Raw genomic sequence first — 15982 nt, 5'->3', positions numbered from 1 at the left:
ACCCCAGTAGAGACAGTCAACAATGATCAGATAGATCAGATCGATACCCATATTAGTTGACAGTGCCTTCCAGAGAAGTCATTGCACAGACCATAATTCTGCCACCACCAGTTTGTATGTGTCCAACAGTGTTTCCCCCATAGGAATATTCTCTTCTCAGTGTCCCATGTATTTATGGATATTCTTAATCTCAGTTAGGTTGACAGATGACATCATGTGTCATACACGGAGTCCCACACTCTATACTAGTGGTGGCAAATGAAGTGCAGGGGTGCCAGGCTGGTGTCGCCTGACAGGACCCATGGCGCCCTCTGTCAGGCTGCCCAGGAGATTATGCCATCCGCCCAATTTTAAACATTGTGGGCTGCCTGGCACAGCAGGAGGAACGAGTATATACAGAGTAGGCTTTATTGGAGCTTCTTCTTCGGAGACGATTTTTTCTGTTCAGGGGAACCCTTGAGCCAAGCTACATTGATAATCCAAATTCCTGCTCCTTTTTTCAACTGTATTGACGTCTTCAGGATGCCAACACAATTGAAAGATGTGACACAAAAGGTAGCAATACGTTACTGCCGTGTTAGCACTTGTTGGTTTTGGTTGTAGTTTGGGCACTAGGTCTCGAAAGTTTACCATCACTGCTTTTATGTGCCCTAATGTACAAATGTTTCTGTATTGTGTACTGAAAAAGCATTTATAAATTACTGGAGCAGAGTCTTGGATTCCTCTCCAGCGTAAACTGGTGAATGTGCCTGGTGCAGATGAAACCAAGGACTATATATTACACTTGAACAGGCAGCACCTAAAATGAGTGACAATTTCTTTGGAGGACCACAAACTGTCCATTGATTTTAAAAGGAAGCCGACGGATTTGGACTAAGTGCGGGATTTAACATTTAAATTGTGTCGCAAGACAATGCACTTACATGCACCAGGAAGAAGAAGGTGAACTCCGGCGGAACAGAGCAGGGAAGTGACACATGCAGAATACCGGGCCCACGATCTTATTGAATCGTATCGGAGTCCATGATTGTCGGACAACGCACAGCAGGGATCCCGAGAGGACCGGGTAAGTAAATGTGCCCTTTGGTGTCTAATGCACAGCTTACAGTTATATACTGAGTCTCCCAGCATAGTCTATCGCAAAATAACCTTTGGAAATTATGGAAAAAATAATATTTTCCCAAAGTGGGCAACAGTTGAAACCTCATCTATCTATGACTTGTAGCATCTGTCCAACGTGTTGTTGGTTTTTCCTTTTCAGCACAACAGAACTTGAACTTCATTCTGATCGGAAGTGAAAGGGCAAATTGCAGTCAGGGATTGTCTAATCAGCAGGGATAAGCAAGTGTTAATTAACCGCATTGGTTTCACTGAATTTTTATTGGTCCATCTATTTGTTTCTTGCATTCTTCTTTATTAATTGTGTTCTCCAGCTCACTGATCTGGCAGTAATTTTCGTCATTTTGCAAGAGCATTCCTTTTGAGGGATAACCCATGTTTTTAATGATTGTACTTTGTTTGTACATGAATTAGCGTGATGCCTGTCATATTATGATATGAATAACTTGCTATATTTACTGACTGTCATATTTTAGTGGGGTTCTAGGAGTAACTTATCTTGTAGAAAACAAAACACTTAAAACATTATGGAATAGATTCAGAAAACTAAATGAACAATTAACTTAGTTGCTCATAGCAACAAATGACAGAACAGTCTTTACTTTTTTTTAGAGGTGAATATAAAATGTGAGCTGCGACTGGTTGCTATCAACAACAGTTTAGTTTCATAAATCGTTATGAAAATATTTATGGAGCCTCTGGATTCTCCCCCTTTGATGATGTCAGGTATGGGATACATGGGGCACTTTGTATTCCAATGCTCAAGCTTTTCTTTATGCCACATTTCCTGTCAGAGGAAATCCAGAGCCCCCCCATAAATGTGGTTGTCCTATTGTAGCAGGTTAGGCTGATCACACATGGCTGGGCTGCTTTGTTCATCTCTATGAAGCTGATGGAGATAGCCAAGAATGGTACTCTGCAATCTCTGTCAGCTCCATAGAGATGAATGGGACAGCCCGTGTATGCACAACCGGTTGCTCCGACAGGGGTACATCGGACTCCAGTTCTTGTGATCTGTGCGGGTCAAATCACTGAGACTCCACCGATCTTCAAATTAAGCCCTATCCTGTAGATAGAGCCTAACTTGCTACGGTGGGACAACCCCTTTAAAATATTCTGCTGGTCTTCTATAATGAGACGTTTTGGCCTCTATTTCCCATATGTGTACGGGGACCTTTAGCCTTTTTTGACAAATGCAACTAAATGTACATCAAAAGATGAATAGTTTGATCTTACTAAAATACAATATATCCATAATTTATAGACCAGGCCTCATATTAAGCAGATAGGGACCTCTTTGGCACCAGGCCTTGGTATTTTATTATTATGTTGGCCTAGTGCAATGATGGCGAACCTTTTGGAGTCAGAGTGCCAAAGCTACTACCAAAACCCAATTATATGTTGCAAAGTGCCAACATGACAATTTAAGCAGTAACTTATTGATCCTTGCTGTATCACAGGTTTTAATCGCATTGGCGTCCTGAGTTTACCAAAACAATAGAAAGATGGAGAAATTTGGATTGTAGCTTACCTCCAGGGTCCCCTGAAGAGGAAGGATCAGGGGACCCAGAGCAGGAGATCCAATAACAATCCATCTCTATCCACACCTTCTTGCTCCTCCTTTAGTCTTGGCAGCCAAATAGCTCTGAGCATCGCAGGTCAGGGCTGTATTGGATCACAGGAGAAAACCTTGAGTCCTAGCTGGCAGACTCTGTGTTGGGGTGACGGCCTGGGTGCCCACAGAAAGGGCTCCGAGTGCCACCTCTGGCCCCCGTGCCATGGGTTCGCCACCACTGGCCTAGTGCTTACTTATTTTCTCTGAAGTGCTACCTTAAATGGCCAAATATCCTCCATTTAACTCCCAGCACCCTCAGGTAGGGTACGAAGTATACTATATCCTATAATATGCAATGTTATGACTACAGCAGTGATTTTATGTATGGGATTACGTATGTGCAAAATCCCCCACCGGGGCCTAGCCTTTTCTTGTGGCCTGGAGGAAGCCGGGGTCCTGAATACCAGAGTGGATGGCTACAGCCTGGCAGGTCTCCAGCAAGAAATAAGGAGGGAGAGGCTAATGCAATGCTTTCTCCCAGGTCAACCCCTGAGGTGTATGTAGGATGAATCCCTGGGTGATGGATGGGGAGCCGGTGACGGGGTTACCTGATTACAGGAGGCGGGTTGCCTGACTGCAGGGGGTGTGTTGCCTGACTGTAGGAGGTGGGTTAACCTGACTGCAGGAGGTGTGTTGCCTGACTGTAGGAGGTGGGTTAACCTGACTGCAGGAGGTGTGTTGTCTGACTGTAGGAGGCGGGGTTACCTGACTGCAGGAGGTGTGTTGCCTGACTGTAGGAGGTGGGGTAACCTGACTACAGGAGGCGGGTTGCCTGAATGTAGGTGGCGGGGTTACCTTACTACAGGAGGCAGAGTTACCTGGATGTATCATACAAAGGAATAAAAGATGATTTTTCATTCATGCTGCAACCTACAAATATGCTAAAGGATCACCACAGGATCTACATATTACAGAAGAATATACTGTTTGTAGGCTTGAGGGGGAGGGGAGGTTTATTGTAGTGACAGGTTCCCTTTACAGTAATGATGCCTTGTCCATGAGATTGACCATGAATGTCAGATTGTTGGGGGTAGACTTTTCAGCCAGTAGTATTATAAAACTGGAGAGCCCTGAGACCCCCATCCCTCTACCACAAACCCAAATTATACTGGACCGTATCTTCAAAAATACATTAGATTGTGGTGTGACAATTCTTATTAATGGACTCCATCCTCTTACATCCCTCCAGCATTAGCTAAGCATTGACACCTCTGTGCTGCCCCTGAGTACTTGTTACATAGTACTTATCTACTGAAATCTTGATTTGTGACTTAGGCAATTTGCAAGATGCAGCATTTTGTTTAACTAGGCCTCTAGTGCTTAGTCATTTTTTCAAGTTATTTTAACGTTCTCAATACATAAGAGCCATCGGGATCCTATGTTATGTCCTGTGCGCCTTATTATAGCTTAAACTTCACTGGGAGAAGAACAGATGTGAGTGGGTAATATATCCAGAATAACACTTCTTCAGGATATTTTAGGATAACGGATAAGGAAAACATAGACACTAAGATTATTCAGGTTGGGTCTGTAATAATTCAGACTTCCACTTACATAGTACTACATATGAGATTCCTATATTAATTTTTTAACTGATAAACCTTGAGAAATTTCTTACATTTTTTTAATTAGCATATTTGTTAACTTCAGTGCTAATCTCATTAATTCATGGAAGCTTGCAGTAGGGTGTGGATATTGTATTATTATTGCCTTTTATTATGGGTCTACCACCACAAAAATGTAGAGAGTATTGTTGTATATCTCAGTCGTGCCCATGTCAGGGACTACTTTATGGGTAGTGCATACATGGCCCACCACTGGGAACCCCATGCTTTGGGAAATAGAGTCTCCTCATGGCTTTCTGGAAAGAGAATAGGTGGAGATGAAGCCACATCGGCAGGGGAGTAACTTGAGGGGGTGCAGAGGTTGCGATCACACCCGGGCCCAAGAGGTTTAGGGGGCCCTTATGGTGTCACTTTCCCATATTAGAAGGCTATTACTATAAACCATACATTATAGTCGAGGGGCCTGGCACAGTCTTTGCCCATCAGATTCTAGTTAATCCACTGCACATCGGTTTGTAAAACCTAAGTGTAATGCTCAGACACTTCTAGACTTTAAGGAGAAATGAACATACCTAGTTGCCTATTCAGTATGTGCAGGGTCTGCTCCAGTTTTGAGTGGCCCCTGGGCGACATAGCCTTAGTGGGCCCCTTTGCAGTTAACTCATGTGGCGGCATTAGAAATTCAGAAACTAAAACAGTCTCCTGTTCCCAAAAATATTCCCTAGTTAATCATACCAAACAGCCCCTTCATGGTTATTGTATGTATAGTATTTACATAGGTATTTTAGATACAGCCCCCTCATCCCCTATGTATTCATTAGAAACAGCCCCGCTCAACCCCATGGATTCCTTATGTACAGCCTTATGTGGGCCCCAGCAGACCTGGTCCCCAGCACTTGCCCAGGTATGCCCACTGCTGGCGCCGGCCCTGGGTATGTGTCATTTGGGTCACGTGGGTTGCATCTTACAGACGTAGAATAGGGACCTCCAACAACCTTACTATGGTCCTGGTTTGATAACAAAGTAAGTAAGACACCCTGATCATCTAGTATGACTAGAACTTATTGCTGGTCCAGGTCATTGATGGAAATTGACTTTTCAGCTCTACTAGGAACCAGTAAGTGGGAAACAATGAGGGACCCAAGCAGAGCCAGAACTGAAGCATTGGAGGACCTGCAAGTTGTGTTTTGTCTTTTCAAATTGTAACCCATTCGGGACCATTTCTCAAAAGAAAAATCAGCAATAAAATAGACAGATTTGAACTTCTACAACATTGAACCAAATGGTCAGAAACATGTACCACTGATACAAGGGGTGGCACTGGTATGCCCCATACTTTCTTGTTACAGTTATGTTACTGCTCTGAAACAAAGCTTCATTGGAGTTGAATTTTTGTGGTTACTAACATTTATATAAAGACTCAATATATATTAATATATCTCAATTGTAGATGTGGGTCATATAAGGTTTTGTAGCTCAGGCATATTCAGGCATATTTTTTCCAACTCGTAAAATTCTCCTTAAAGGACACTTGTCATCAGGTCTCTGCCACTAGTCCTGTCACCTCTACCTGTTGGAGCAGCTCACAAGGATCCCATCACTGCCTTTATCTAGTTATTTCATACATTATTCATTGTAAAATCATCTATTTTTTATCATGTAAATGAGGCTGGTCACATGGTCAGAGGCAGTGATGTCACCCCTGTTACCCCTCCCCTCTCCTCCCCCTGCTCATGTCTGTGTGTAATGTATAGTAAAGCATGGCTAGTGTGTGTGCTGCATCTGCTGACATGCTGCATCCTCCTAATATACAGGTGAGAGACACAGACATCAGCTACACATGAATCTGACATGTTCTGCTGTAACATGGCTGCAGCCTGGAGCTGCTGTATCTCTCCTAAACACACACATGCACACACAGGCTGCAGGGGGCGCCAGCACCAGGAAGCACATCATTATACAGCCTCACATCATTATACAGGCTGTCAGTCATGCACTGGGGGTGTGGCTGTGCCTCCCACTCATGAATAGAGTGGACAGCTTGAATATGCTAATGCTTCATTGGACATTTCACAGGTCATTTGCATACAGCTTTAGGACCTCATTGCTTAGGTTTACAGGCATGTAGAGGGACAATGAAGGGATAGAGGCAATGCTCTCTAATGGCAGTTTATGAAAATATATTTAGTTTAGGGGGGTTATTTTGCATGACGGGTTCTCTTTAAAATGTTTATGAATCTTTTTACTACTAAAGTACTTCTTACAGTAAGTGCTGTCCATGGCTGTTTGTATTTGTTTTACACTTTTCAATGTGTTACGATTATTCTCTTTTTTTGAGCATCTAGTTATGCGGCCCGGATCCCGGCCGTGCCACTATTGCTGTCTATGGGGACGTACATGCGGCCGCAAATTTGCCGCCGCATGTACGTCCCCGCAGACGGCCATGTGAATAAGCCCTAAGGCAAATCATAAGAGAGGATTAACCACAGCCTTGAGGAGGTGGAGAGGGTATACTCGTACCCAGGTACATACATAGGGTATCTCTTCCAAATAGCGATGGGAGAGGTCAAAATATAAAAAATAATGATTTCCAAGATACTGGTGATTATGTAGTTACATTGGGAACAGCTAAATGATTATTTTTAATGGTTGGTCCGCAAAAAATATTTACAACCTATTCATAGAATAGGGGACGAATGTATGAACCTTGGGAGCTTTACCTTTTGAAACTCCTACAATCACTAGAAGAGGTGACCTGAGTAGTAGAGGAGCTGAAATTTACCTATCAAGGTAGATCGAGTGCTAGATGCCTCTATTGTATGTGAGTATAGCCCTTTTAAGTAGCCTCTTTGATTCTCCTACCCAGACATCTTCAGAGCGCAGCTACAAGGAGCTGTGCGCACCCCTCCGCGAAGTTGGAGTTCTGCGCATGCGGAAAACACAGGCTAGCGGCTGTGCAATCTCGGCTTCAAAGCTGGAGCTACTGTGCATGTGCAGAACTCCGGCTTAGCAGACGCGTGCTCACAGTTCCTTGTAGCTGCGCGCTGGGTAGGAGGATCAAAGAGGCTACTGGGGCATGGAGCAGCCGCGCCATGTAGCCTCAGCTCCGACTACTCAACGCCCCAGTAGCCTCTTTTGATAATTTGCATATTAACACAATAAAAGTTTGAAAAAGATACGGGGGGTGTGAGGATGAGCCCTTAAAAGGGCTAACCTCACGTATAATAGAGTCACCTACCACCCGATCTACCTTAATTGGGAGATCCGTGGTGGTAGGTTTCCTTTAAAGTTAATTACATTTCAGAATTGCATCTCTATTCAGTTTTTATGGTATAGATTGACATAAATGCATGGTGCGTAGCCATGGTGACGTTGGGATAACCCTTGTAGGAGGGTAGCTTGCTAATAAAAATGCATAATTCTTCCCAGCAGTGTAAGCACAGGGGACCATTGATTCTAAGGGGGCCAAACATGATTAACCCAGGACTGTTAAAAAACCATCATAGATTTTGAGCCTGTCTCTGATTTTGGTTTTGGGCCCTGGAGCTTTAAGTCATGTCTTTGACCTCTCTTTTTAGTGAAAACAACTAGACAAAGTAGAACTTCTTTGCCTTTCTACAGTATTGTTGTATATACTTCACATTTGTTGGCTACACTTGAGCTGAGGAAACTGCAGAGCAATGTTGTACATCACAATGCAGCCCCATACACAATGGTGTGGAATCCCTGATGAATTGACATTTACCAGAGTAACAATAAATTACCTGATGGGCGAGCATATTCCAGTTTCACAGACATGAGTCATTAGTTCGAAGCTTTAGCTACAGACCAGAAATATGTTCTCTGGAACAAGAAATATGGGGAACCTGGTATCATATTAGCACCAAAAATGTATCAGAGTGTATTATGTATAAAAAATATGTAGCACAATATAGGAAGGACCCAAAGGCTACCAAAGATTTTTTCAGATTATGACTGAGATTGTGTAAGTCAAAATGCTTCAATCGTTCCAGCTTGTTCCTTCTGCTTTTTATCTATGTTCAAAAAAGAAAAAAAGTTTTTATGAGGGTTTTCATCAGTCCTATCACCAAGATAACACAAGCCTTCATTGGGGAGGAACCATGTTGGCCCAGTTTTCATGAATTCCCTGATGATACAGACCGTTATTGGGGCACATTAACTTCCCCGTTCCGCCGCGAATCCCGCCGTACGTTTAACGATTGTGCACCCGATTTCCTGCACATGTCGCTTCCCCCGCTGAGGTCCGCCGGAGTTCACCTTCTTCTTCCCGGTGCATGTGAGTGCTGATCTTGCGACAAAATTTGCTTTTTAAATTCTGTGGTTTGTCCGAATCAGTTGACGTCCACAAACCCCACCCCCACCCCCACCCCCCGGATTTGTGTTGCATGCAAGCCGGCGCCGATGCGACACAATCTGATTGTGTGCGCCAAAAGGCCGGGGCAATTCAGAGAAAAACGAAAAAAAATTGTGAAACCCAACGAAAATGTGGCGTTTGAACCCTTGGTAAATGTGCCCCATTGCCTTGTGGGAGTTACTTGAAGTGATCCTGAAGTCACCCACCCTCTTTTGAAGACTAGATATGTATTATGCACCTTTCATTCCATCTTAAATTTCATTGACATTGACAAGGTAAAAAAATAAAGTCCATAGTAGCAGTTCATTGTCTCGAAAGGTTGTCTTTTGGTGGACCCTTGACCGCCAATAATATGAGCCTGAGCCTACTAGATTATTGTCTGAGATGCTGACATCCCATGTGTATACTGGTTAGAAACAGTATTTATGGCAATGGTTGACAAACGCGTCATTCACGTTGTCGCTATAATATGTTTCACACCTCACACGGAGAAGGTGTCAATGTCCCACTGATATCTCTCTCATATTGCTGAGGATATAGAGACAAGTGTTGTATGAATATTATTGCCCTAAACCTTAGAATGCGATTCCACATGAAAAGAGGTCACTCAATCCATCAATCCAACAATACGGTCAATGTGTCGGGATCTGCATCCTCCGCTTTGTATGTGCCTGCATTCAACTCCAAAACCACCATGATTTTAGGTTATATCTCATTCATTCACACCAGGAAGCTATTGAGATTGTCGCTGTGTTTTGCTTCCAGCACTTTAATTTTCACATTTCCTCTCACTAGGGCATATGTCTATGCTAAAAATAGATCTATCTAGATCCAGACAGATACATTAAGTGTTCAATGTGTGTTGCTTCCGTAAGTTCCTTTATAATAAATCATGTTTGATGGCCTAGTGGTCCATTGGGAGAACAATTACACTATCTTACATTTGTTCCCGATCACTGCCCTGTGTAATCGTGCCTGGCTATGGTCTGATTATTGCATCTCATATGGGGCCATAGAAATCATCCATTGTCTGCATGAGTGAATTGGGATGTGCTGCTAATAATATTGAAAATGCCTGTGCCCCAACGATTGCACGATCATTCTGGCCCATACAGTACAAATGACACTCATTCATCTCAATGGACAGAAACTGTGTTACTCACCTACTCCCTCATTGCATATAACCCATTTTCTGTAATGGATTCAGTGATTGGAATGACGTAAAACTCTTTCCAATTGGTTATAAAAAGAAAATTGTTGAAGGAAAACCCACTTTATGGGGGAATATATGGAAACTCCTCTGAGCCCATTCCTTGCCTTTTATGTGTTGCTGATTTTGTATGGTGACACACTGGACCTTGGATATCAGGGGGGCTCCACACAGTGCTCCCATTTCTCAAAGACCTGTTAATAAAGAACCATTTGGCTTAAGGCACCCAGTGGGTTTTCAATCTGCAACATCTGAATTTTTGCTGTGAGTGTCACCCACAGTTTGCATCCTTTGCAATACACTACAAATCATCATTCAGAAACCCAGGCATAAGGTACATCCACATGAGAAACCCCAAATTTACTAGTATGTCTTAAAGTCACTATCACATAAACTGCCCAAAGTGACTATTTCTGCATCTTTCTACCTTTTAATAGGACAGGTTAAAATGGGTGGAACACCGCAGCCCAGGTACAGGTTGTTGATTGATAAATTGATAGGCTCGGACTGACCTAGGTGCCCCCAAGGCCCTGCATGAGCAATGTAAGGCTAAGTACTTTTACGACATAAAAATGGCCATGTTTGGGGCCCTTTTTGGCCAGGTGGACTTTGCTCCCCCCACCAATGCTCATAAGAAGTGAGTGGCCGTACTCCCACCGGGCAGGGATAGGACCTGCTCAATAATTTGTGGTGCAGCCACTCAGCACAGTGCGGTGACCATTAGCTAGCTGCAGCTTGTACTGCTACCGGGCTGTCAGAACAATAAAAGTCCAAAAGAAGGACTATGATGAAATTTACTACTGAAAGAAATATCATTGGCCGCTTTTAAGAAATTTGTGAATGGGTTACAGGTAATATTTTCATGTTGCTGAACAATAGTGGGCTCCAAAGATGAACATTAAAGATAGGCCCCAGGCAATCCAGTCAAACACTGTCAAATAGAGACATTTCTCCCAATTTAATGTGCAATCTTTTACCTCATATGTTGGCGTTTTATAACCCCATCAAATCCTAGCTCATCCCAGTGAACAACCCATGTCTTTACATTTCTTTCTTGTAAGAATTTATTCACTATAGATCACACACAAATATGACAAGCCCTCCATCAACGATGTGACAAATAATGAAGAAATTGCCCATTACTTTCTCAGACATGTTTTTAACAAAACCAAAGAGCCTTTTATGCAGAATTTCTATGAGCACTTAAAAAAAACATTACTGGGAATGTACTAATGTGAAAGATAAAATCCGTCCCTACCAAAGCGCTTACCTCTAGGAAGGAAATTTACAATTCAAGTGGTGCTTATGAGAAAACCTATGTAGGCGCATAGTTATCTGGATAAACGCATTGGTGTGACATGCTGATAGTGTTAAAGGAGTTGCCCAGTCTAGAAAACTCACTTAGATATATGATATTAGGGAATTGTGACTTGATAGAGACTGATTTATTGTTCAGGAGCCTCATCTTTTGGCTCCATCCCCATCTCTTTTCACTTCTGCTCTACTGAGGTCATTCATGAGAGCCCAGTGCTGTCCATCATATGTAATGGTGGATAAATTACATAGTAAGGCTACATTCACACACATGTATGGGGGACGTATATACGGCCGACGCATATACGGCCGATATACGTCCCCCATACATCGCTATGGGGTCACGGCCCTGTACGGGAGTGGTACGGTGCAGCACACATGCGGCACCGTACTGCTCCGCAGCCCATAGAAAGATAGAACATGTCCTATCTTTATACGTGATACGGCGCCATGCGCTGTATACTCCTATGGAGAGGGGCTGTGCTCATCCCCTGCTCCTCTCCGCAGCACCGATGTATGCCCTCCTTGCTACGGTATGGCGGGCATACATCGTCTGCATGTAGCCTAATGTAGAGAGCTTACATGTTCAATTCAGTGGAGTGAGGACAGGAAATTGTTCTGGAAGACCATTGTACCCAAATTAAAGGAAATCTATCATCAAAATCCATCATGATAAACAAGGGGCATTTACTCATAGATCCACTGTGACTGTGGTAATCTTCTTATATTTGTTATCCATGGCCTCCTTCCTTCTAAAATCAACTTTTAAAATTATTCTAATATGCCTAAAGGGCTCTGATGCTGTTATTGCTCTCTTACAAGATTTCTCACATGAGTGGTAGAGCTTTCTGCTCCCACAAATATTGTATTGCCACGTCCACTGTGGATTTTGTACCAGTTTTCTGTAGGACTTTGCATGTTCTTTTATGTGCAAACTGCTTGCACTTATATTTAATAAGTGCCTGCACCACATATGTGTCACACGTGACTCATTTGTGTTGCAGCTTGTGTTGCAGCTGCACTATGTGAAGTTTTTCAGCACATAAAGAGGCGTTCTGGTGGACTGTGCGCCACATTGATCAAGCATAGTCCGACAAAAGTATGTCACACACCCCATATTAAAGGTGCACCAAAAAAATATTGGTGCGCTCTGTCAAGGCAGTGCAGGGGGCACCAGATTCATGCACAGCGGCCGCCACAATTCATTAATCTGGTGCACCGGCACACTTCATTAGGTGCAGTTTGCACTGATAAATGTGGGCCAATGACTGTACTATATAATTAAATCATTATTGAACCTACACATTGAACTCTGTGAAAAAAAATTTTAAAAACCCATCATAAATTCAGATTTTTACCTATATTTTCACACATACAAAACAATATATAATGATTAAAAGAACAGATCTGTTCCAGAATGGAACCGGTGAAAAGTACAACTTGTCCTGCAAAAATCAAGCTCTCAACCAGCTCCAAATAAAAGCGTTTGCCAAAAAACAATAGCTCTTTCCCCTTTTATTAGGCTATACAGTCAACACCAACAATCATTAATCAAACTAATGTTCTACTCCTCCCACAAAAAAGTAGGGCATAGCCACCCCAAAATAGTATCCCTGAAAAATGTTTCTCATCCCGCACACAATAAGCCCTCACATAGCCACTTATGGAAAAAAAATATTTAATAGCTAACAGATGTGTGCACTGAAGAAACTACAATAAATTCTGTCTGCTGTATGTCCCTCCATGCCTTCTGCACCTCGCTGTGCTCCCAAACAAAAATTAACTTCCACATGTGGGTGTATTCATAATCAGGAGAAATAGCAGAACACATTTTAAGAGGGGTTTTTGTGGTTGTATACATTTTAGCGCTAAAGGAATGTATTACCGACAAAATTAGATCGTTCTAAATGTCACCTCCATTTCGTTTTAATTACTATGAAAGGGTTAACAATCTTTCTAAAAGCTGTTTCTAATAGTTTGAGGGGTGCACTCTTATAAATGGGGCGATATGTAGAGGGTCACCAATAGTATATATTTGAAATCTCATTAAAAACAAAAATGATCCCCAAAAACTTTTACTAAATTTCATTAAAAATCCAGAAAATCGGTGATCAATTTGTAAGGCGCCTAATGTTGTATTAAAATAAAAGGACGTTCTAAAATATATAGCAGACTTATGGAAAATGTTAATTGTCAACTAATTTGGGTGGTAAAACTATCTGTCTGATAAGTAGTGAATTTAGGATTTTCACCCTGCCTCATGGCGCCCTAGAAAGCACTGAAGCTTGAGCCAGGAGGAGCTCTGGTAATGCCCCAAAGCACTTCAGGCTAATTAGCATATTTTTTTAAATATCGTTTGGGGTGTGATATTATGCAAAAATATTGGATCAATAGGTATGCCTGGGTTATGTATAGAAATATTTGACATATTGGTTTGGGGTGGGAGGCTAAAAAGCAATGACACATTCCCTTTAAACAGTTACGATACTGCAAAGTTAACAGCTAACAGAAGGGGGCACTTTTTGATCAGTTTGGCCCATTAACAACATTTACCACCTATTAACAAGGTAGGTAGGTGTGTTGGCTGAAAAGTCTTATCCTCTACTGTGTATTAAACAGATAAGATGGTAAAGCTAGAGTTTAAAGGAAATATGTCTGTAGGTTCACATCCCATCCCAAGAATATCTCAAGTTATTATAGAATAGACATGAATACGTAACAACATATTTATTAAGGCAATATGAGATATAAATAAAATACAAATAACTACATAGATGTAAAAAAAAATGTTGTAAAATCAATAAGTAAAGAATTATCTCTGTAGAAAAGACCAAATGAACAGTTTGGATGAGGAACTTTCTATATTCCGTCTTGTATTGACCTTGATGTTCTCCTCCGTCCTGCTCCTACATTATGTAATGAATTCCATACATTAGAAGGGCTGCAATAATGTGACAGTGACCTCTACTGTTGTCATAAGCAACATGGAAATGCCATTATACAATAAAGAAAGTGGAGCATTGTAATAAAAGAATGTCAAATTGTATAATGTGCCAGGCCCTGATATATGGAGGCATCCATGTTATAAAACCTAAGATTGTGGGGTTAGGTAATAGGACTTCTGGCCCAAGGCACTTGTGTGACCTCCGAGTATCCTCATTCTGAATGTAACATGCTCTACAAGGCACATCTACTGCCATCTGCTGGAAGTAAAGAACATTTTAACACTCCAATCGCTCTTCTGTAATTCATGTGTTGGCATGCTCGTCTCAGATCTCAACCTGTTTCCTTTTTCTTATAGTTGTCTCCAGGGTCAGATGATGAAGATGGTCATGACAGCTCAGGAAGGGAGACTCTTGGTCGGATTCAGTTCAGCGTGGGCTACAACTTCCAAGAGTCGACTCTCACTGTAAAAATTATGAAGGCACAGGAGCTACCAGCCAAGGACTTTAGTGGAACCAGTGATCCATTTGTGAAGATTTATCTACTGCCTGACAAGAAGCACAAGCTGGAGACCAAGGTGAAGAGGAAAAACCTCAACCCACATTGGAACGAGACCTTCCTCTTCGAGGGTGAGATACACAGAGCGGTGGGGATGAAGGGTTACTTTGCCCCGGCTGTTGCCAAATAATTGACCACTAAATATCTAAGTATTATTTGGTACCACAGAGAAGGATTAGATCTTCTGGATACATTACAGGGTTTGCAGACGTTTACTCCAGAAACTAAAATTGGATCTTTTACCTTCTTTGTGGTAATAAATGATCAGTGACTCCTAGATTGTTTCATTTATGGTCTATTTTTGTACAAAGGCCTAGCTATGGCTCTGCTTAATGGTCTGACTTCCCCACAGTGGATATTAAGTGAAAAAGTGGTAGGTTAAGTTCACACCATCCCTATTTGGGTCCGTAAAGAAAAGGAACAGCTAACACCTTAAACTTATGGTAAATGGAACGACCATATTGTTTATCATCCGTTCCTATTGACCTGTATGAAGAATACCAGAATATACCTCTCTAAAAACCTCTTTGAGAAAACTACTCCATTACTTAGCATTGTTACATTAAAAAGTATTCATAATGACCATCTTGTTTTAGAGGACCAAACCTTGGAAGATGATTCAGGCCGTGCGAAGTTGCGCAGGCGCGAGCGTGCCAGAAAGCTCGGTGACGTCACTTCAGAATCCGCCGCACGCACGGGCGCGCGCATGGTGCACAGTGCCCTACCGCAGTGCACCAAGACAAATTTTAATATAACTTATAAATTGGCAATATGGGGTTTATTGTACTAATGAAAATATGCTCCCCCGGCACCAGCTCACCCTGAGCTGGTGCCATGTAACTTTGTCTTAGAACTACTACTTTTAATTGGTAGGTTTCCTTTATTAAATATGCCCCAAGGCATTTCCATACACACATTCATCATAAATGGTGAATGGGACAGCAGCCTTATCAACTAAAGGGAACCTGTCAGCAGAAATTGACCCAATAAACCACTACCAGTATATTGCCAAACAGCTGAACACTTTCCAGATTATGTTTCATTCATGACCCACTGTGGTGGCATCATCCAGAAAATCAACTTCATATTGAGATGTAAACTGGTTGTATAAAGTCAAGGAGGCGTAGATTTTAACACTGAAGTCAAGCTCTCTCTTCCTCAGAATGTTGATTCAATGTAATTGATGGACCGGCACCCAGAAACATCTCCTGAAGTCTGATGCCTGATGTCCATGACAGAGGAGGAGGTGTTCAGAGCTCCCCACCTTGACTTCAGTGTTAAAC

General features: G+C 42.2%; 1 protein-coding gene across 6 annotated transcripts in view; it reads left to right on the top strand.

The window, feature by feature from the left end:
* SYT7 (synaptotagmin 7) overlaps positions 1–15982 on the top strand; it is a 298312-nt gene that overhangs the window by 241403 nt on the left and 40927 nt on the right. For all 6 annotated transcript variants that reach the window (XM_072118060.1, XM_072118059.1, XM_072118061.1 and 3 more), the window contains one exon: positions 14500–14770. In XM_072118060.1, coding sequence (XP_071974161.1) covers positions 14500–14770 — 271 coding nt within the window. The remainder of the gene's footprint in view (positions 1–14499; positions 14771–15982) is intronic.

This window comes from Engystomops pustulosus, chromosome 7, assembly GCF_040894005.1.
Source record: "Engystomops pustulosus chromosome 7, aEngPut4.maternal, whole genome shotgun sequence".
Lineage (NCBI taxonomy): Eukaryota > Metazoa > Chordata > Amphibia > Anura > Leptodactylidae > Engystomops > Engystomops pustulosus.
Note: the sequence above shows the minus strand (reverse complement) of the source record. Positions and strands in the feature narration are given on the sequence as shown.